The sequence below is a fragment of the Nyctereutes procyonoides genome, unplaced genomic scaffold (genome assembly GCF_905146905.1).
Source record: "Nyctereutes procyonoides isolate TBG_1078 unplaced genomic scaffold, NYPRO_anot_genome, whole genome shotgun sequence".
NCBI lineage: Eukaryota > Metazoa > Chordata > Mammalia > Carnivora > Canidae > Nyctereutes > Nyctereutes procyonoides.
Genome location: NW_026575142.1, coordinates 49,323,060 through 49,345,316, shown reverse-complemented (window position 1 = coordinate 49,345,316; position 22,257 = coordinate 49,323,060). Strand labels below are relative to the sequence as shown.

The 22,257-nt window shown below is 40.6% G+C and overlaps 1 protein-coding gene across 4 annotated transcripts in view; it reads right to left on the bottom strand.

The window, feature by feature from the left end:
* Positions 1-22,257, bottom strand: part of MAP3K13 (mitogen-activated protein kinase kinase kinase 13) — a 168,347-nt gene that overhangs the window by 10,588 nt on the left and 135,502 nt on the right. For all 4 annotated transcript variants that reach the window (XM_055307722.1, XM_055307726.1, XM_055307724.1 and 1 more), the window contains 7 exons: positions 19,644-19,835; positions 15,218-15,376; positions 13,217-13,375; positions 12,665-12,773; positions 5,813-5,922; positions 4,910-5,026; positions 4,071-4,208 (listed from right to left, as the gene is read on the bottom strand). In XM_055307722.1, the coding sequence (XP_055163697.1) occupies positions 4,071-4,208; positions 4,910-5,026; positions 5,813-5,922; positions 12,665-12,773; positions 13,217-13,375; positions 15,218-15,376; positions 19,644-19,835 (984 nt within the window). The remainder of the gene's footprint in view (positions 1-4,070; positions 4,209-4,909; positions 5,027-5,812; positions 5,923-12,664; positions 12,774-13,216; positions 13,376-15,217; positions 15,377-19,643; positions 19,836-22,257) is intronic.

Here is a 22,257-nt window from a genome sequence, read left to right as displayed (position 1 = left end):
AACAGACATAAATCTTCAGATTACAGAACTGGAGGACTTTTTTTTTTTTTTAACAACAGAATCCTTTTCTCAAATAAATTTTGAGAAACTCAGTATATGAAATAGATACAGTAAGAGAACAGATTGGGGTTTGCCAGAGATGGGGGATGGGTGAAATGGATGAAGAAGGTCAAAAGGTACAAACTTCCAGTTATAAAATATGTAAGTCCTAGGATGTAATATATAGCATGGAGACTATAGTCTATAGTTAATATATACAGTTAACCCTTGAAAGATGTACACAGTCAGAAATCCATATAGCCTTTTTTTTAAATTTATGATAGTCAGAGAGAGAGAGAGAGAGAGAGAGAGAGAGAGAGAGAGAGGCAGAGACACAGGCAGAGGGAGAATCAGGCCCCATGCACCAGGAGCCCGACGCGGAATTCGATCCCAGGTCTCCAGGATCGCGCCCTGGGCCAAAGGCAGGCGTTAAACCGCTGTGCCACACAGGGATCCCCAGATATAGCCTTCTTTAAATAAAAAATCTTATTTATTTATTTGGTACAGAGAGAGAGAGCACAAGCAGGGGAGAGAAACAGAGAGGGAGAAGTAGGCAGGGAACCCAACATGGGGCTTGATTCCAGGAACCCTGGATCATGACCTGAGCCAAAGGCAGATGCTCAACTGACTAAGCCACCCAAGCACCCCCAGGTATAACTTTTGACTCCAAAAAACTTAATAATAGCCTACTATTGACCAGCTGCCTTACTGATAACATAACAGCTGATTAACACTTATTTTGTATATGTTATATACTATATTATATACTATATTCTTGGGATCCCTGGGTGGCGCAGCGGTTTGGCACCTGCCTTTGGCCCGGGCTATCATAAATAAATTAAAAAAAAAAGTATATACTATATTCTTAAAGTAAGCTAGAGAAAAGAAAATATTAAAATCAGAAGAGAAATATACTTATAGGGGTCTGGATGGTTCAATCAGTTAAGCGTCTGCCTTTGGCTCAGGTCATGATCCCAGGTGTCCTGGGATAGAGTCCTGCATCAGGCTCCCTGCTTAGGAGCCTGCTTCTCCCTCTCCCTCTATCCTTTCCCTTGCTTGTGCTCTCTCACTCTCTCTGTAAAATAAATAAATAAAATCTTAAAAAAAAGAAAGGAAAGAACATTTATAGTACTATACTGCAAAAAACTCACATATAAGTGGACCTGTGCAGTTTGAACTTCTGTTGTTCAAGGGTCAGCTGTACCATATGGTATATTTGAAAGTCGCTAAGAGATCTTGAAAGTTCTTATCACAAGAAAGAAAATATGACTATTTATGGTGATGAGTGGATGTTAACTAGACATATCATGGTATTTCATAATATATATGTATATTGAATTGTTATCTTGTACACCTGAAACTAAGGTAATGTTATATGCCTATTATATCTCAAACTTCCTCCTCCCACAGATATAGTGAAACAGTTGAAGAGGGGTGGAAGAGCAGAAGCCCCTCCCTGCAGGGCTCGTCCCTTCTCGTCCTTTCTACTTCTGCAATAATCCCCAACACCTCTCTGCAAGCTCTAGGGTGTCCCAGACCTTGCTTGAAAACCACAGTGCCACCTCTACCTTATGTACTGATGAATCCAAAGCTCAGAGTGGCTCATCGTCTCACAGTGCATTACTGGGAGAATCCAGACAGGAAGTCTCTCCTAATCCCCAGTCTGGCTTATTGGAGAGTCAGAGGACAAGCTTAAAGGTGCCTACTAATCACTTGGGGCTTATTAAAGTGGTTGAGGAGGTCAGGTCTGGGATGTGGCCCGAGTCTGCATTTCTAACACATTCTCAGATAATGTGGAACCAAGGACCACATTTGAGTATCTGGGGCTCATGGGAAATTAGTATCAGGCTGTAGGAGATGGGTTTTTCTTCTTTTTCAGGAGAATAGTTAAAGGCTTGTCTTAGCACAGAAGTTCCAGGAAATACTGGCATATGATAGGTTGGGCAGAGTATTGTGCTGCTGTGAGCACCTTCTGGTCTCAGGTTCATGGTTCTGCAGTCAGCTGGGCAACTTGTGCCACAGAAAATATGTGGATTAAGGTGGTCCTGGGCCTTTGATTGAGGCAAGAGAGCCCTCCAAGGCCCAGGTGGGGACATCTACTTACACAGTGACTGGCTATGGTGGGATCTAGAAGAGAGCTGAGGTGAAAGTGTCCTAAGTCAGCTGAAGGCTGCCTTTATTGAACCTGGCAGTGCAAAAATCACAGAATAACAATGGTACAGCACTTCAGAGTTTACAAAGCACTTTATAATATATAACACACTTGTCTCCCACTATTCATTTTCCGATATTCATTTTACAGATAAGCATGCTGAAGGATACTAGAGGATAGTTGGCTTGTGTCCATCACAAAGGAAGTAAATGGCAGAACTCATAACTCGAACCCAAGTCTCCAACGGGAAGAAATAGTTCTCTCCCCGTTCCCAACCTCTCCTCATAATGAGGTATTGAGACTACTGTATTGGGTTATACTCGCTTGTAACAGGCTTGGTGTATCCATAACTGAACTCTGATTCTCTTCTTTTTAGTCCCCAACTGAACCCACATTGACATCTAGACCAAAGGATGGTGGATGGTTTTTACTCTCTGATCTCCTCACAGGTCACTGGACTTCTGACTTAGTCACTGGACTTTCTAAATTATTTGAAACTGAAATCCTCCAGGGGCAATCAATTGAGAGCAGAACTCTTTGCAGTTCAAAGACCCATTCTAGGGCGTCTTCCTGGATGAGTTCAGTTAGCTTGTGTGGGTGGTGGCAAACTCTTCCAAACATATTTCTCAGAGCCAAAATTAAAAGTAAACATGAACTCATATTTTGAAAAATAGAGCAGTAGTATTTTCTCCTCTGAAGTTCTTAGTGCTAACTGTAGCAGAATGCAGGGAGGAGCCAGCAGGTGCACCCTGTTCCCTGATTGACACATCAAAATAAAGAGGTGTTGGGATCCACTGAGGGTTGTGCCAGGTGCCATCTGCAAACAATTTCTCAGAACTTGACTAGAAGGTGATCAGGGGTGGTAAGTAAAAGCAAAATTGAAATTAATCCATGTAATTACTCTTTAGTAGTTTAGATTTATATTAGTCATGCTATAGTAGAATGGCCACTATTCTGAAAGCCTTAAAATACATTCTTGGTTTGCATTTTGTCATTACCCTTATTCTTACTGCATTTTGCAGTAGAGACCATTGGGTCTACACCTCAGGTTTTGAGACATTTCTTTCCTTTACATTAGCGTGGCTGGGATAGAGTCCACTCTTCATTATTTGGGAGGAATGGGCATCTAGTAGAGCTTGATAATAAAAACTGATTGTTAGAACATTGTAAGATTAAACTAATATAAGGGAAATGCATTGTAATTAGAGGAAAGGGCAATCTTTAAAAAAAACTACTCAAAAACTCATTTTATAGTACCTGTGATTTGTAAGGTGATTTCATGTTTATCTTATTTAAACTTCACAGAAATCTCATGCAGGAATAGAATGAGGGGCTCCACATTGTTAGGTATACACAAGTATCAAAGCCCTTGCATTTGTTTTTGGTGGTGGATTTACAGGCACTTATTACATTATTAAAAATAACTAAATGAATAAAAATGGCACACACATGGACCAATGTTGCATAAAATAAGAATTATGATTAACCAAACTCTGTATACTAGAGGTCAAAAAAAGAAAAAGAAATCTCATGTATAATCCTTAGACCATTTTACCCATGGTGTTGAAAGAGGTCAAGTGACATAGCCCACATCATATGGCTTATTATAATAGACAGAGCCAGGATTTGAATCCACATCTGCCTGGCCCTCAGTTTATTTCTCTTTTCACTGTTCCATGCTAAAACAGTAAATATCTATGTCTCAGAGAGTAAAAAACTAGATTCCTAGAGTTCACGACACATTCTCTCACTTTTCCACTCTGTTTTATTTAAAAGCAAGTGTGCTAATGATAAGCTACAGAGTGAATATACCATTGTGTAATAATGTATTTTGTATTTTTCTATTTCTCTGAATATCAGGTTGGCATAGGTATCTCACCGTTTGGTCTGCATCCCAGATTTATGAGGCGCACCTTTCCTCTTCATGAGTTTCTCCATGGCATTAGGGTGGATTATTGGACGGACAGGGTGTCGTTTATAGGTTCCAGGATACTTCTTTTCCACTGCTTGCTCACGCCTGCAGAATGAAAGGAAAAGGCACATCTCAGTCACCGCAGACAGAAAAGGTAGGCAGAACTTTTTCACAGGCTAATTCCACTCACAGATGCTGGTCACACTTAACAGATACACATTATTTGAATAACAACGCTACTATTCAGGTTTAAAAAGGGGGAAGAAAGATGCTCAGTTCAATTAATCTGACTTCACTGTGCTCTTCCACTCTCAGATGGACTCCGGGACTGACCTTTCCTCATCCAACATACTTCATGAGAGACATAATGCAATGATAGAAGACCCATTTATTTTTAGTTGTTGTTTTAGTCAAGACCACGGGGTTTCCTTGTCATTGTCAAGAATACCTTAGGCCACTTTCATCAGCCACCTTATTTCCCCAGTGGGCAAAAAAGCTCCCACTTACCTACACCAAACTTTTCTTGAAATGAGGACCCCTTCCTGGGGCCATTTGTCAGGGTGAAGTTGCAAACTTGATATATGTCAAGTGCACATATCTCTATAACAAGCTCTGCGGCAAGCCTACTCAACTGAAACTTCATGGGGGGATGGGCCTGTGCACAGCATGTCCCTTAAGGCATAGTAGGTGAATGAATAAAATATCTGCCGTGTTACTTTTGAGTAGTAGCAATAAGACAGAACAGTGTATTTCGGCTGATCGATAGACCCAACTCAGGAAGGACAGACAGAAGTCTGGGTACATACTTAATGAGCTCCTTCTCCCGCATTTCTAGCTGCAGCATGATGGCACTCAGTTCCATGTATAAATTATTAGCTCGCTCAAGTTTTCTCTCATAGTGTTCACGAATATCCAAAGCATGCCTATCAAAGAAAATACAGGATCAGCGAAGCTGGCCACCTTGGGGCAGACCAAAGAACAGCTCTAATGAAATAAGAACCGGGATAGTTTATTTCAAACGCATTTGTCTGAGGGCCGTCTAAATTTAAGGATCCCTTGTCTGATGTAAAGACTCAGACAAGATGGAGTGGGAAATGGGAAATTCAAGCTTTCATTTGGCTTATCCTTAGGGGCCACATCCAGCCATACAGAATAGCTGGGCGGGGTGGGGTGGGGTGGGTGGGGGTGATACAGATAAACTCTGAATGTGATTTGTGTATAACTTGAAGCCTTTGTCTGTGTAGCACTGACAACATCTTAATGAGAATACACTATAATACTCATGTTATGGAAATACTCAATAACTCATGTTAATGGAAATACGCAATTAATGCTGAGCTCCTGACCCTATATGGTTATCTATGTCTATGACTCGTACCCCTTAATCAGGCATAAGCATCTTGAGATCAGGACCTATGTCTTATAAAGTGCTACCTTCCTACCTAGGATAGGCACTGAATGAAGAAACAGTATTGCTCCAGGAGAACTGGCTGCAGAGATCTGATAAAGGAGGCTAACAAGGATGCAGGGGGAGGACAGGACAGTGGTAAGGGAGGCCTAACTTTTGGGGTGCCTTTTAAAGAGAATTAATCATAATAAACAGAGGTGAAAGGTGTATAGAAGGTGAAATGGTGATTCCCAAAGAGAGTTTCTGCCTGTGTCTGAAGATCTGGGGATGAGAAGCGGTAGAGAAGGAGAGAGCAGCACACCTGAGCTCTTCTCTGCGCCTCCGAATCAGTTCTTCATCTAATCGGTGTATACAAGTCCCCTCACTTTTGATCTTCTCAAAGTGTTTTTTCACCTCTTCTCTCCATTCAGCCTGGATGAGGATAAATTGGACTTTGTTAATATTTTAGGAGTTTCAGTCCCTGATGTAACCATAGGATCAGGTGCAAGATTTTTGCCTTCTGCATGCTTTTACTGAAGACCCTTACAGAATAAATGTTCAATAAATATTAGTTGATAGCAAAATATCTCATGCTCCTGTATCTGTGCCCCCCAACCCACACACCATGATCTCATCTTCTGTATTTAGTTCCACGTGGTGCCATCTCTTTTCCAGTTTCCTTGCTGTACTGACCACCAGAAATATCACAGCTGGCATACTGGCCATCACCTCTGGAACAAGAGAGCTCAGTTTTAAGTGAAGATGGTGGCTGAGATGTCCTGGCCAAAAGGAGGAGTTCTGATAACCACTTGGTATAATTATGTGCCAGAGAGAATATGATCATGTTTATAATTGGCACCAGAATTCTTCTTAGGTTTTGTTTATGAAAATATCTTGGAAAAAAATATTTGAAGTAGAAGATGCAAGGGGCATGAACAGTTGGCCCTGGAGAAAAAAATATAGGGAATTCTATAGGAATTTGGGAGTGAGGGAAAGAACAGAAAACGAGAAAGAGCAGGAGAAAGAGTATGGCTAGACAGTTTAGTAGGTTGACAAAATTTTTAGAATGAGGATGAATACCTAATATGTGATTTCAGTTGTTCAAAATATAAGCCTCTTCCAATTTCCTAAACCTTTGGTAAAGTCTCCAACACTCACCTTTGAATGAGTGGTTTTGTCTTTTTAGATATCGAGGAAAGGTGCTGAACTTCATGTTTGGGCCAACAACAGGAGAGAGAAAGAACCACAAGATGGCAGGGATGAAGCCCAAAAATTTTAGAAAGGCAGAGTGAGAGTGACCATGAAATTATAAATCTCCTAGGAATTCACAGAAGTGTTAGGACACTGGAAATTCCACAAGGCATGGAGTTCCAGGCCAATTTTACCTAAATTTTAGGGAGTAGAGAAACCTCTGCTGGAATATGGCAGTTTCTAGAAAATAGCTAAAGGAGACATTTCCTCAAATTGCATATAAACTACAATCCCAAGAAGCTAATGAGATTAAGATAATTTCCAGTAAAGGCTAGATGTATAACTAAATGCCTCTAATTATATATTCTTCCTCTGGAGCTATCCTGTTACCTTTAGATTCATGTTTAAAATTATTTCTCTAGATCATGGGAGAAGTTATGCTTATGTAATTGTGAAATTACAGGAGGTTTCTCCCCAAATTTCCTGTTTCTCATTTACTTGTTTTTTTAAAGACTTTATTTGAGAGATAGAACAAGCAGGGAGAGCAGCAGACAGAGAGGGAGAAGCAGAATTCCTATTGTGCAGGGAGCCTGAATCTGGGCTTGATCCCAAGACTCTGAGATAACCTGAGCCGAAGTCAGGTCTTTAACTAACTGAGCCACCCAGGCTCAGTTAGTCATTTACTTTTATAGAAGAAATCATATTGCAATTATTTAGAAAGTGATCATCTTTCTTATCTGTTTATAATATGCAAGATCTTCATGTATATATATCGACTGACAACTGGAGAAACATTTCTCTCAGTCAGTTGACTTTTGGGCACAAAACCTGCCAAACAACATCACCAAAAAGTCAGATCCAGAATGTGCTGCCCATTGTTTGGTAAGTAAGTAAGAATAAGTAAGAATACTTGAACTTAAAGAAGCCTAAGATTGACAATCAAGAGTTGTTAGACCAAAAATGGATTAGGGAAGGGGCCAAGCTTGGGCCTTAAAGTGCCCTCTTCTGTGCAAAAATGTTATTAGTAGGCCCTAGCGCAATACCTAAAGAAGGGACAAGGAAAGGAATATCTCCCTCTGGTGGTCAGGAATCAGATATCCTAGAACAGATTTTTTTTTTTTTTTTTTTTTTTTATTCTTGAGGAAATAAATCTGCTGATACCTAGTTTACGGGAATGGGGAATTTAGAGAGAACCCTTTGAAGATAGAAACTTATTAAAAGGGATCCCTGGGTGGCGCAGCGGTTTTAGCGCCTGCCTTTGGCCCAGGGCGCGATCCTGGAGACCCGGGATTGAATCCCACGTCGGGCTCCCGGTGCATGGAGCCTGCTTCTCCCTCTGCCTGTGTCTCTGCCTCTCTCTCTCTCTCTGTGACTATCATAAATAAATAAAATTAAAAAAAAAAGAAACCTATTAAAAAAGTCTATTTCCAAAGAGAAATCCCCCCCCCCCCCATGAAGAGGGAACAGGATATACGTAGGCAAACACCAGGTCCTGATTAATAATGTATTTTCCCCAAAGCTATGGTGTTATTGGTAGATGTTAATTTTGGAGTTCCATCCCATATGCTTAGAATCTTTACATAATAGGAGTTCCAATTTGCACTTAGTCTTCAGCTCAGACATGTCTGGGCATATCTGAAGAAATGGAGGGTGGGTAGGCTGGAAGCCAATTTGAGAGAAAATAAGGCATGAAAAAAGAAAGAATCCTGCATGAACCTGATCTATAACAAAGCTACCATCATAGGAGTGGAGGTATATCTCCTATTGTTTCACTAAAGTATCTGTAAAACATTAGGCCATAACCAGCACTGCTCTGTTACCTTTAACAAAGTGTAACTCAACAGAGAAAGGAAGAGTTCATTGGTGTAAACAGAACAATGCATAGCTCTGGAATCTTGAGAAATCCAGAGCTTTAGTTACAGAAGGAAATGGCAGCTCCCCGTGGGTGATGGCAGTGCCTTAGGTTATGGAAGCATCCAATGGATGCCAGCTGGGCCTAATGTCTTGTAGCACAAAACAGAGCAACCCATAAAGTAATACTTAGCAGATACTAGATAGGAGATCGCTGTGTCTGGCCAGTCAGTGGAAAACAGAGCAGATGTTACTATGAGGTTACTGAGATCCCCACTCTTCACTGGGGATCCCCCCACAAATGCATGTCAGGGGGGAAGGGAGGGAGTAGGGAGTGGCTCACAAGGCATTCAAACCCTGTGTAAGTAGGTAAGGGAAAAATCCAGGGAGACTTGGGTTATTACCATTAATGGGATCTTTTTTATGTCCTAGATAAGGCCTGGGACAGGCCACACCATTTAAAAGGTTTTTGTCTTCTCCAGCCTTCCAGTTATTCAATCAGTAGATTGAACAGCTAAGTTCATAGAGACCAAAAGTAGAAGAGAGATTACCAGGGGCTAAGGGGAGGAGGGAATGGGAAATGACTGCTTAATGGGGTGATGAGAACTTTTGGAAACAGTGGTGACAGTTTCACAATGTTGTGAATTTAATTAATGCCACTGAATTGTACACTTCAAAATGTTTGAAAATGGCAAATTTCGTATTATACATATTTTACCATGAGTTTTAAAAAGGAAAAAGAGAAGTTGAGCCAGTTGCAGCCTAGCTGGAGGAATAGAGAAGCAGGATGTTGGGGGGCTAAATAGCAGGAAATCAGAGATTCTGAATCAGAAAAGACCTAGAATTCAAGTCCCCTTGACTGGCACAGGAGTTCTGTTTACTGCCTTCCCACGTGAGTGCCCAGCCTCTGCCTACTGACCTACTTGCTCCTGATGAAATCGTCTTTTTTTCTCTTAAATTTAAAAAATTTATTTAAGTAATCTCTATACCCCATGTGGGACTCAAACTCATGACCCTGAGATCAAGAGTTGTATGCCCTTTCGACTCAGCCAGCCAGGAGCCCCATGATGAGATTCCCCTTAAGCAGCACACTCTGTCCCTATAATGAACACATTAATGTGTCTGCAATCCCAGCTCCTGAATTTCTGGGTGGTCGCAGTGGTACTCAAGAGGGAATCAGAATGGTGGAAAGGCAGAGTGTGGTGGTGGAAGAGCTTAGAAGCAGGGCACATGACCCACCTAGCAGGGGGCAGCTGGGGCCTCGCTAAAATGTTTTCTAACAACTGATATCAAATGCTGGGAGTACCTGGCTGTCTCAGTTGGCAGAGCACCTAACTCTTGATCTCAGGATTTTTAGTTCAAGCACCACATTGGGCACAGTGCTCACCAAAAGAAGAAGAAGACGACGACGGCAACGACAACTGATGTCAAATGCAATTGAATACCAGAAGCAATAGTTGCCTACTTGGAGAAATAGGTTACTGTCTAGGAATGAAGCAGTAGCTTTGGCCGAATTGAATGCTGTAGTGAAATCTGTGCTGTATATGCTGCATCTTTTTACGAGTGCTACTGCTGATAAACAGCTGAAGCAATTACTCTCAGGAAGGAGTCCTTGGGGCTCTTGGCAGTGCCCTTGACCGCCAGTTGTTTTAGATATCGAGAATATCTAAATGAGCTAAATCAGCCCCACTGGGGCTGCCCTTGACTGCCAGTTTTGGTGGAAAGTGGAGACCCGGGATCCCTGGGTGGCGCAGCGGTTTGGCGCCTGCCTTTGGCCCAGGGCGCGATCCTGGAGACCCGGAATCAAATCCCACGTCGGGCTCCCGGTGCATGGAGCCTGCTTCTCCCTCTGCCTGTGTCTCTGCCTCTCTCTCTCTCTCTCTCTGTGACTATCATAAATAAATAAAAATTAAAAAAAATTTAGGAAAGTGGAGACCCATGGCTAACCACTGGTCGGTAACTGATGCGGACTGGGCTTTATCAGCTGGCAGGAGGAGGGGGGAGCCTCAGGTGCAGCAGGAAAGCAAAACCAGGTGCTAAACAATCAGCTCTTCCCCATTCGGGTGGCATCAAGTCAAAGCATTGGGGGGAGGAGTTCCCCAGCTGCTACCTTAGCCATCTCGGGAGTTCACCAGAATGTAACAGCCCAAAGGAGGCTTAATTTCTGTAGCTTCCTGGGCAGTGAATAATATCTTAAAATCGAGCAGTTTATTGTTTCCAATACAGTTGCATTTTTATCTTGTCATTTGATTCGAGCTAAAAACTCCATAAGGAAGAGAAGATACCATCATCTTCACTGTTTATTTATTTATTTATTTTTTAAAAATTTTTATTTATTTATGATAGTCACACACACACACACACACACACACAGAGAGAGAGAGAGAAAGAGAGAGAGGCAGAGACACAGGCAGAGGGAGAAGCAGGCTCCATGCACCGGGAGCCCAACATGGGATTCGATCCCGGGTCTCCAGGATCATGCCCTGGGCCAAAGGCAGGCGCCAAACCGCTGCACCACCCAGGGATCCCATCTTCACTGTTTAGATGAGCACACTTGAGGTTTAGAGAATTTTAGTGACTTACCCAAGACCACAGGGCAAGGGTTAGACTTGAGTCTGTTGCTTTTCTTAGTACTTCAGTAGCTAGTTCATAAATACTTTATCAGTAGCCAGAGAGAGTCTGAATTTCAGACCCAGAGACAAATGAGTTTATAAGTATCTGAAATAATTCTAGGAACTAGCAAGCATAGCAGATTTGGGGCTATTTAAGGAGAGGTAAAATTTTATGTTGGGAGAAAAATGTGAAATAATTAATATTAAAAGATGTCCAGTGTAATGTTTTCCCCTACCTTTCCTTTTCCTCCCTTCCCCTACCTCCTCCCTTCATATTCTTGCTCCAAAAGAGGCTTTTCTGAGTTTGGTTTTACTGCTGCATGTATTGGTAAAAGTGAGTCTTAAATTGAGTGAGTACAAATGAGGATACCGAATGTGGATGCTTCGTTGCATTACACAGTGCTTTGCATATGGTAGGTACCCAGAAGATGTGGCACTGGCTTCAGAAGTGACATTCTGGGAGCATTTAAGTAAAATCTGTTTCAAATTTGAAGTTTCCCAAGTACATAAAGTTATACTACCTCAATAGCTTGTGGCTTAGTACTCTTACCAAAAACTGCTTTTCTAACCAACACAAAAAGATTGGACAGATTTCTTTTCTGGTGATCCATACTTACACATATTTGAATAGATAGGCAATAGTTTTAATAGTTCTAAGGGAGTTTATATGAATGTTGTAAGCCATAAGTCTGGAATGGCCTGTAATACAGTAAAGGCTAACAGATTCATTAAATTACATTTTATCTGATACTAATAGGTGACACATAGAATTAGAGTGAATGTTCTCTCCGGGCCTAATTCTATCGTGGGCTCTCTCTGATACTTAACATCCCTCCTCTGTACTTTAGATTTTTGCTTTCAAGGGAAGCAATCCTTTCATGAAGGTTGGCAGGAATTATTTTTTAACTTTTTTTTTTAATCTAAATAATCTCCACACCCAGCATGGGGCTTGAACTCACAATCCCAAGATCAAGAGTTGCAAGCTCTTCCAACCGAGCCAGCCAGGTGCCCTGGTCAGCAATAAATCTAATTCAAATATATTCCTCTTTTCAACAATTTCACCACTATGAGGATGACATTCTTACACACGTTCCTTTGAAATGAGATCATGATGGCTCAGTGGATGAGGGTCTGCTTTTGGCTCAGGGAGTGATCTCGGGGTCCTGGGATTGAGTCCCGCATTGGGGTCCCTGCAGGGGCCTGCTTCTTCCTCTGCCTATGTCTCTGTCTCTCTGTGTGTGTGTGTCTCTCATGAATAAATAAATAAAAATCTTTAAAAATTAAAAAAAAGACTTTTGAGGGACACCTGGGTGGTTCAGTTTGAAATGAGATAATGATGTATCTTAAGTATTTAGAAAAGTCCAAAATTTCCTCTGTGTGAGGTAGCAAAGTTACCACTTCACAATAACTAGAGCTCTACAATTGTTATGAAAATCAGAATGGTTCTAAGAGTTTCTCTTTCTCATTGGGGGTCCCCTGGCTGTGTGTTCTGCACAGTGGAAGAAAGTTTCCAGACTTACCTGAGACTTGAAGTAGGTTTCTTGTGGGGTGGCAAGAACATCTGCAGAAGCGATGTCTAAGTGCATGAGTGTCTGCCGGAAGGAAGGGCGGTTGCGAGGTTTGCTCTGCCTACAAGTTAAAAAAAAAAAAAAAAAACACAGCTTGTGCATTGTAGAGGTTGTGTCCAGGAACATAAAGATTTTATTCTACTTTATAAGAAGCATTTTTGGCTTCGTGCATGGCTATATCTCAGGCAGTGCTCACATACTGAAGAGCAAAAGGAAAATGTAATTAGGAGATACCTGTGATGCTAAAATGTACATCTCCAGGATCAGTGTTTGATAATAGTAGCCCCTTAGGACTAGTAAAGTAATAATAGCTATCATTTACTAAGGCCTACTATTTCAGGATATACCAAATTTTTTATTTATCAACAACTCCAGGTCTGCCAGGCTTTAACCAGGTGACTCACTTCAAATCCATATCAGAGACCTCCCTGTAGTTTCAGAGAAATTTTAAATGTGGTTTTGAGTAAGAAGGTAAAAGAATCTTGGAAGAAATAGATTTCTTACCATGTCTGTTTCATAAGGATTTTGAATCCATCAGGGCAAGTGGAAGGAACTGGAAGGTGTAGACTATTGCTTCCAACACCCCAAATAATGGCTGAAGAGTCTACATCTTTGTAAGGAATCTCTCCTGTCAGCAGCTCCCAAAGCACCACTCCAAAAGACCTATAGTAGTACCAGGTACAGGTACCAAAGACAGTGCAGAAATACAGGTTTGTTTTGAATTCTTTATTAATTTTTAGCCAAATATATGCCCAGTTTCAAAATTCTAATACTGCCATAAGAAGAACAGAAACAGCCAGGAAAACTAAGAAAAAGAAATTCAGTGAGGGGTAACCAATACTGCTTGATATTAAGAAATATTATAAGGCTTTGGTAATTAACTCTAGCAAGTGAATAGACAGCCGTACTAATGGAATGGAACAGAAATCCATAAATAGGCCAAATACATACAGGGCTTGAGTATATGATAGAAGTGACATCCCAGAACAGTGAGGAACACTGACTAGTCAGGAAATGCTATTGGGACAACTAGGGGAAAAATTAAATCTACAGCTCATCTTTTTTGGGGGAGGGGATTTTATTTATTTACTCATGAGAGACACAGAGAGGCAGAGACACAGGCAGAGGGAGAAGCAGGCTCCTTGCGGGGAGCCCTGTGGGGGACTCAATCCCACGACCCCAGGATCACGACTGGAGCCAAAGGCAGATGCTCAACCCCTGAGCCACCCAGACGTCCCTATAGCTCATCTTACATCAAGATACATTCCAAATGAATCAAAAATTCAAATGTGAAAAGAAAAAAATGAAACCATAAAACCCTGACAGAACACATGGAAAATTTTTTTCTTTTTACTAATCTTGGAGTGGCAAAAGCTTTCTAATTATGAAATCCAAAAACTACAAACGTAGACATTGATCAGTTAAATTGCATTTAAAAAAAAATCTAGCATGGAGAAAGAACTCCACCATAAACAAAATAACAAAATAGGAAAAGTATACACAAAAGGCTATACACAAAAGACTAATCTCCTTAAAATATAAAATACTTCTATAAATTGATAAGAATCAAGATCAGAGAGGTAAGCAAAGGATAAGAATAGCTCACAAATAAATTATAAATGGGTTGTAAACATATGAAAAAATGTGCATTGTAACTTATAAGAGGAACCCACGTTAAAACAGCACCCAAGATACCATGTGTTACCTAGATGGTTGGCAAAAATCCAAAAAGTTAACACATTTTGTTGGTGAGACTGAGAAAACACACATTTCTGTTGGGAACATAATTGGTATAATCCCAAAGGAGGATGCATTGGTGATAATTATCCAAATTACAAATGATCCCCCATTTCTACTTTATCTTACTCTGGTGTTACATGTCATTTTAACATATTCTATTATTTTGGTTTTTAGCCTAAGAGTTATTAGTAGCCATCCTTAAGGACGGAAGAAAAGTGACTACGGGGAAATAGACAATTAATAGTAAAGATTTGTAATCTCAAAGGAAAAGTGGGTATTTTTAAAAGGCAAAAAACAACAACAACAAACAAACCAAAAACAGCATAGCTCATAGGGGATGCATGATAAAAGGGCAAGCAGCCCTATTATACACTTCCAGTAACTCTACAGCACATAACCGTATCACCGCAACATACATCACTGATATATACAGTGATGGTCTGAGGGACCAAGCCCAGGTAAACTTAGTTTAGGGTATTTTATTTAAGGTGAGAATTATGTAGTATATCTCACAAAGACTTCTACACTAAATGTTTATTTGAAGTTAACTTTCCATTTTCCAGAAAAGTCTAATCAGAAAAATCAAAAATCAGAAAATTTTCTTTCCAGAAAGTCAGTCTATTCTGTGAAGGTCTGCAAAACTGATGATTTATAATAGAGACTTACAAGTGAGTAACAGGAAGGAATACTTTGGGAAAGGACAAGTGTCGAAGGAGGGAAGGGCTAATACGGGAAGTGGGAAGGCCTCTTAGTTGGGCTGCTCACCATATATCAACTTTTTCAGAGACAGGTTCATTGCGTATCACCTCTGGTGCCATCCACGCGACTGTGCCAGCAAAGGACATCTTCGTGCTTTTGTCACTGAGTTCCTTAGACGTCCCAAAATCTGAAATCTTTACCGCATCTGTATGAGTCACCAAAACACTTTAAAAAGAAATAAAGAGAACATCCAGATCATTAGTAGTAATACAAATCACGACTGTAACTGGCAACTTAGTTTGCCGCCTCCTACCCTGTAGAATTCAGCTCGTGAGTTCCAACATTATGGGAGCATTGGCTGTACCCTAGACAGAGCGTCACTCCCGCATGTAAGGCCGCCCAGTGTGGTGGGCTTTTTCCACCTAGTTTCATCCTGCCTCCACCACTTGCTAACTGGGTCGCCTCTGCCATGTTACCTGATTCTTCTAATCCAGTTTTCTCATCTAGTGTGATGGAGACAACTCAGGTCACAGTAATCTTATCCATGATTCAAACATGCAGAAAACTCTGAAAGTGGTATATAAGTATTTTCTCATCTGTATCAAACAAACTCATTTTATTTACCTGTGGCTCATTATGGAGAGCTGTCCTAGACTTTGCTCGGAGTGTGGGGTAAGGCACTATGTTACCTTTCTGAAATCTTATGACTCGAAGAGTTTTTGATAAGGAATTATGGGCCTATAATAATGGCTTCATGGAATTTTCATTTGAATTAAATGAGATAAGATATGTAAAACACCTGTGCTCAATAAATATTAGTTTCTACCCTTCCCAGTCTCAGAAACCACTAAGAAAAACACTTCTTTTAAAACACTATTGGGGGGATCCCTGGGTGGCGCGGCGGTTTGGCGCCTGCCTTTGGCCCAGGGTGCGATCCTGGCGACCCGGGATCAAATCCCACGTCGGGCTCCCGATGCATGGAGCCTGCTTCTCCCTCTGCCTGTGTCTCTGCCTCTCTCTCTCTCGCTGTGACTATCATAAATAAATAAATAAAAAATTAAAACACTATTGGGGATCCCTGGGTGGCTCGGCGGTTGGGTGCCTGCCTTCGGCCCAGGGTGTGATCCTGGAGACCCAGGATTGAGTCCCGCATTAGGCTCCCTGCATGGAGCCTGCTTCCCCCTCTGCCTGTGTCTCTGCCTCTTTCTCTCTCTCTGTGTGTCTCTCATGAATAAATAAAATCTTAAAAAAAAAAAAACCACTGTTTACAGATGTCTGGGTGGCACAGTTGGCTAAGCGTTTGCCTTCAGCTCAGGTCATGGGATCCCAGAGTCACCAGGGTCCTGGGATCCAGCCCTGCATCGGGTTCCCTGCTCAGCAGAGTCTACTTCTCCCTTTGCCTGCCTCTCCCTCTCCTTCTGCTTGTGCTGTCACACACACACACACACAAAAATCCTTAAAGCACTGTTTAAATAATGGCTAACGGGATCCCTGGGTGGCTCGGCGGTTTGGCGCCTGCCTTTGGCCCAGGGTGCGATCCTGGAGTCCTGGGATCAAGTCCTGTGTCGGGCTCCCGGCATGGAGCCTGCTTCTTCCTCTGCCTGTGTCTCTGCCTCTCTCTCTCTCTCTCTCTCTCTCTCTCTCTCTGTGTGTGTCTATCATAAATAAATAAATCCTTTTTTTAAAAAAATAAATAATGGCTAACTAAAATCACACATGAGACTATAACACTAGGGATTTTTTACATTAAAAAGCTAATAAGTATATAGTGGGACTCCACCAATGTTGATAAGGGAAAGCTGGAATAGGTTTAGACTTAAGTAGATTCCATGCAAGTCATGTTTTCCTTTTCATGGTATTTACCTGAAATGTGACCTGGGAAAATTGCTTTTCTAGCCTTAACGATGAATACAATCTAGTACCAGTCAAATCCAAACTATTAATATGCTTACAAACTGGACTGAATTCAAGTGAAATAACCTGTTTGGAACTTTAGAATGTTAATGAGTTAGGGTTCTAGAGACTTAATGATCTAAAGACCTATTTTTAATAAGAAGAAGGCTTGATATTCAGAGTTATCAGATTTGAGGGGGCTAGAAAACATAAAACTTAATTCCTCTCCTCCCTTCTCTGAACCAGGAACTTGGTATTTGCCTCTTTCCCTGCCAGTGTCACGTGGCTCTCTACTTACCAAACGGCTCTGCTTACAACTGTTAGAATGCCTTCATCACGTCCTACCCCTAGCTTTACACCTGATATATAAAATTTACATAATTTGGAAATTTTGATTTAACAGTGCTAGTCTTGGTGAAAATGCATAAGGACTTAAACATCATGGGATATCTGACATAGTTTCAGAATGGATGGTATCATACACCATGAAAGTCAGAAAAGGTGATAAGCCCCTAGAAAGAAAACCGTGAGAAGCTCCTCTTCTGTTTCTCTTGTGCTGCTCACTATGAGACTTCTTGGCATGGTGAGAGGGAAGGGACATGGGGGGGAGGACTAGAGGGCACATGAGGTTAGAACTTACGTAAAGTCTTCTCTGAAACAAAGCTGGGGTCACACAGCCAAAGATTTAATGCGGGTAATGAAATCTCTCTTTACTGCAAGCCAGACTGATGTTTGTCTTTTCAAAGTTAGCCTGGAACCCAAAGAGGCCAAGGCTGCCGGAAGTTCAGGGGAGTACTGATAACACAGGCAAAGCCTTATTGGGTAACTTTTTATTACTCTAATCTTTAAATGACAAGAGTCAAAGAAAGTAGCATGTGATTTTATATATTCTAACATTTCCTGACTTCTTCCTCTAAAGTTAAATCTCAAGGGGCACCACGGAGTTAAGAAGGAAACCATTCATAGAGGCCTTTGGCAAATCTTCCGTGTCTTTTATGTGTGTAGTGGATGACAAATGCAACAGGTTGTGTAAGAATGTGAACAGATGGAATAAAGACTATAATAAAGTTTATTTGCAAGTAAAGCAAGGAGGGGGCTGTTCAGTGAGCTAATGACTACGATGATCCCCGCTGAGAACGGTGGTGGTAACCAAAGGCTGCTTTGAAGTTTTTAATCAAGGACTGATTTGTGTCTTCCATGGAGAGGAAACAGAAATCATTGGGAATCCCTCACCTTCATATGACGAGGTAGGATGCAGGTAGGTGCTTTGAGTCTAAAAGTTCTGGGTTCAAGTCCTAGCTCCATGACTTTGGGCTTTGAGCCCTTGTTTTTTTTTTTTTTTTTTTTTCATTTTCTTTCTTTTTTAGAAAGGGAGTGGGGTGGGGATGGGGGGCATGGGGCAGAGAGAGAGGGAGAGAGAGAATCTTAAGCAGGCTCCATGCCCGGCAGGCAGTCTGAAACAGGCCTCAATTTCAAAACCTCGAGATCATGACCTGGACTGAAATTAAGAGTCAGACACTTAACTGACTGAGCCACCCAGGCATCCTTCATTTTTTTTATATAAAGTAAGAATAATGAATGATACTTGTTGCAACTACCCCCACACAATTTTTGCCAACATCAAAGCAGATGTAATGATGGATATTAAAAAAATATTATAAACCATGAAAGCACTACACCTACATGTTTTTGAAAAAAATATTAAGGGACGCCTGGGTGGCTCAGTGGTTGAGTGCCTGCCTTCGGCTCAGGGCATGATCCTGGAGTCCTGGGATCGAGTCCCGCATCGGGCTCCCTGCAAGGAGCCTGCATCTCCCTCTGCCTATCTCTGCCTGTCTCTGCCTCTCTCTCTCTCTGTGTGTCTCTCATGAATAAAAAAATAAAAATCTTAATCTTTAAAAAAAAAAGATTAATTCCTCTCTGCTTCTCTAAAGTGTGATGAAAAATAATAAAACAGAAGCTACAAGGAAATACCCTATTTTATCAATTCCTTTCTTCCTTTCATGCAATTTGGGAAGTGAATAAACACTCCTCTTAAAGTGGTTATTGATAGCCGAAGAATCATTTCGAAAACAGATTACTAAGCACAACTCTGCTTAGACTCCAGGAAGGTCAAAGGCCAAATCTACAGTCTACCCCTAACAATTGTACAGAACCTTGTGGCATACATTTTGTGAGCAAGCTTTAGTTCTAATGTTCTTATTTTTTCTTGGCCTCTGTCTCTTATTCATCCATTTTTATCCTATCGTATACATTTTTGAAACTCATTTTTTTAATACAATAAACCAAACCTTCAGGTGGGGAAGTTTGGCTTTAATTATCTGGGATGATGGAGAGTAAATACTTCAGTTAATAATGAATCTTGCTTCATACTCGCACTATTAAAAAGCAACACAGGGAAAACTAGTGTCAGGTGCTTGGAGCTATCTGTCACATAAGAAAGTAAGTTGGTCAACAATAATCCAAAGAAACATGCAAATAGAATTATCCACTATGCTGATTTAAGCTGAACTTCACATATGATGTCTAAAAACTTGAACCGTGCTTGATAAAGTTCCTTATTCAAAGCAATAAAACAAAAATTCGCTCCAAAACTCACTTAGGTGATTTGAGATCACGATGAATAATTTTATGGAGGTGCAAATAATTCATTCCACTTGCAATTCCCGTGGACCAGTCCACTAGCAACCGTGGTGTGATCTTCCTGCCAGCTCGCAAAACCTCATAGAGTTGTCCATGGGCACAGTATTCCATGATGATGCAGTAACAGGGGGCCTGAGTACAAACGCCCCTTTCAAGAAAACACAAATATGTTTATAAATTCATACATACATGCAAACATACCTGTATAGATATTTTATATTTTAAGAACATTTAATACATTAAATAATTAAGACCAGTTCTCTACCCATATTATTTTTTAAAGGTGTAACCTTTCCTGATTCTTCAATTACTGTTAAAACACCTCTAGTGTCCAAGCTTCTTTATTATGCACACAGACAATTTTAGTTCATTTTGTTTACTCCTGATTCTATGTTGTGCTGTATCTGGTGCTTTTCTCTGGGGACCATTCCATTCTGGGATTCCTGAGACTTGAGTAGGCCAGGGACTGTGTCGTTTTAGATGGTTAAGAATCATTTAAATCTCTTCCTTTTAAAATTAAATAGAAGGTTTTATACATAGGATACAGAAAGAGAATTCTGGTAAAATATTGGTATTTTAACTATTAGTTGTTGAATTTTAAATTAGTCAAATTTAAGATAACTAGACTGAAAATCAAAAAAGAGACAATTTTCTATATTATATAGTCTTTGAAAAACATTTCTATTTAGAATAAAAACAATATCATACAATGTAACACATACCTGTATGGCCTATATTTCTATCAATTCCTATGTCATCTACAAATCTTTTCCTGATTATTCCAGTCCAAGAAGATCTTTCTCTTCCCTACTATGCTACACAGGAGCCACTAGTTTTTTATACACAATTTTCCTCTCCCCTTACAGATCATAGGCTCCTTGAAGGGAAAGGTCTCCAGGTTCTTGTCTCTCTACCAAGAAGGCCTAGAAGTTCACAGCAAGTCCTTGACAGCTATTTCTTAACTTTACCTGAACCTTCTTTGCACTAAATCCTTTGCACAAACATGTGCAATTGTAAGGGTTAGGAAGCAGGGAACCAACATGGGAGAATTTCTTCTATTTGTCAGGAATGTTTCCATGTTTATTGTCTTATTGAATCTCCCCAAACACTACACAATAGTTATGACCCCTTCCATTGTTAACAGGTAAGGCTCAGAGAAGGAAAGTGACCTGTCCTAGATGATATGCCTGTGACAGAGCTTGGATTCTAATCCAGTCTAACTTCAAAGCCTATGCTCTTTCCACTCACTATGGGACACTGCCCTCCATTTTGCTTTGCAACGTCTGCATACACATGCATACTGGGGACTCCTATGTCAGCGTTACCCTAGAAAAATGATAATGATATTAACTCTTCTTCATACTTTTGTCATGAAGATAAGAAAAGTGGAGAACAATTATGCCATTCTTGGTATCCCATCTCTTAATAAGTATGTATGCCTTCTTCCAAAACTTTCTAGAGTTGAGAGTATTCTATCTGCAAGATGCCCAGCTAAAGTCCTCAGCCAGCTACCAATTCATGTCTTCTCCCTTAGGTGGCTGTAAGCGATGAGAGAATGAAGAGGCCATAGCTTGCAATCATAGGAACATCCTAAAGAACAGCAGGTTATGAAGAAGTAAAATTAAGTCTTCATTTTCCCTGCCCTGATATCCCTGTCAAATGCCACAGAGCTATCTCTATTATGCTCCTTATCACTTTCTAAGCTACCCAGAATTCTCATCTTCATGTCTAATGAAATTTTTTTTCAAGTTTCTGTTACTTGACTTTTTAGGAGAAGTTGGTGGAACACAGATAAACCACAACTATAATCAGACAGTTTTCATTACAAAAAAAAAAAAAAAAAACAATGACTAGGCAGGAATAATGTGCTTAAGAATATCAAAATAAATATTTGTTTGAAGCTATTCAGCATCCTATTCAACCATGTTTTAACTTGCTGCACAAACAGACAGAAAGGGTAACAGTGATATGTACTTTTCATTTTCTTGACTGATGAATGAGAAGCAATCATTCCATCAACCCTATACTATGACAAGGCTTCTTAGTAGCTATAAATAGCAGCTCTCTAATCACTTCTAATTGCTACCTTTTTCTTCCCCTTGGCACCCAATTCCATTAGGAACAGTCAGATTAGGTTTTCCTCAAAGATTGCTTTTAAAAAAATTGGAAGAAAAAAAATACAGACTTCTTTTCTTTCACTTCCCCTTCTGTACATGGTTCTTACTTCAAAGGAAGCTGTAAGCACAGCAATCAGTATCCAGAGAGACATACTAAAATCTAATCATGCCTTCATATCTTCCAGACGGTCCTGAATGATTCATTGGCCAAGCAACACATGGCACAGATGGCTGCAAACATAACACTGCACAATGCCTCAAGAGCATGGTGTAATGAACCAGGGACACAGTCTCACTATTGTTTTCCATGTAGAGGTAAAGACTATTTAAGCATCTTCAGCCTAAAAAGTGGGGCATTGGCATGGCAATACTTGACCAAAATGCAGAAAACTGCACATGTAGGTAAGAGGATCAAAAGAGTAAGGTGGGAAAAGGTTGCAAGGAAAATGGGAA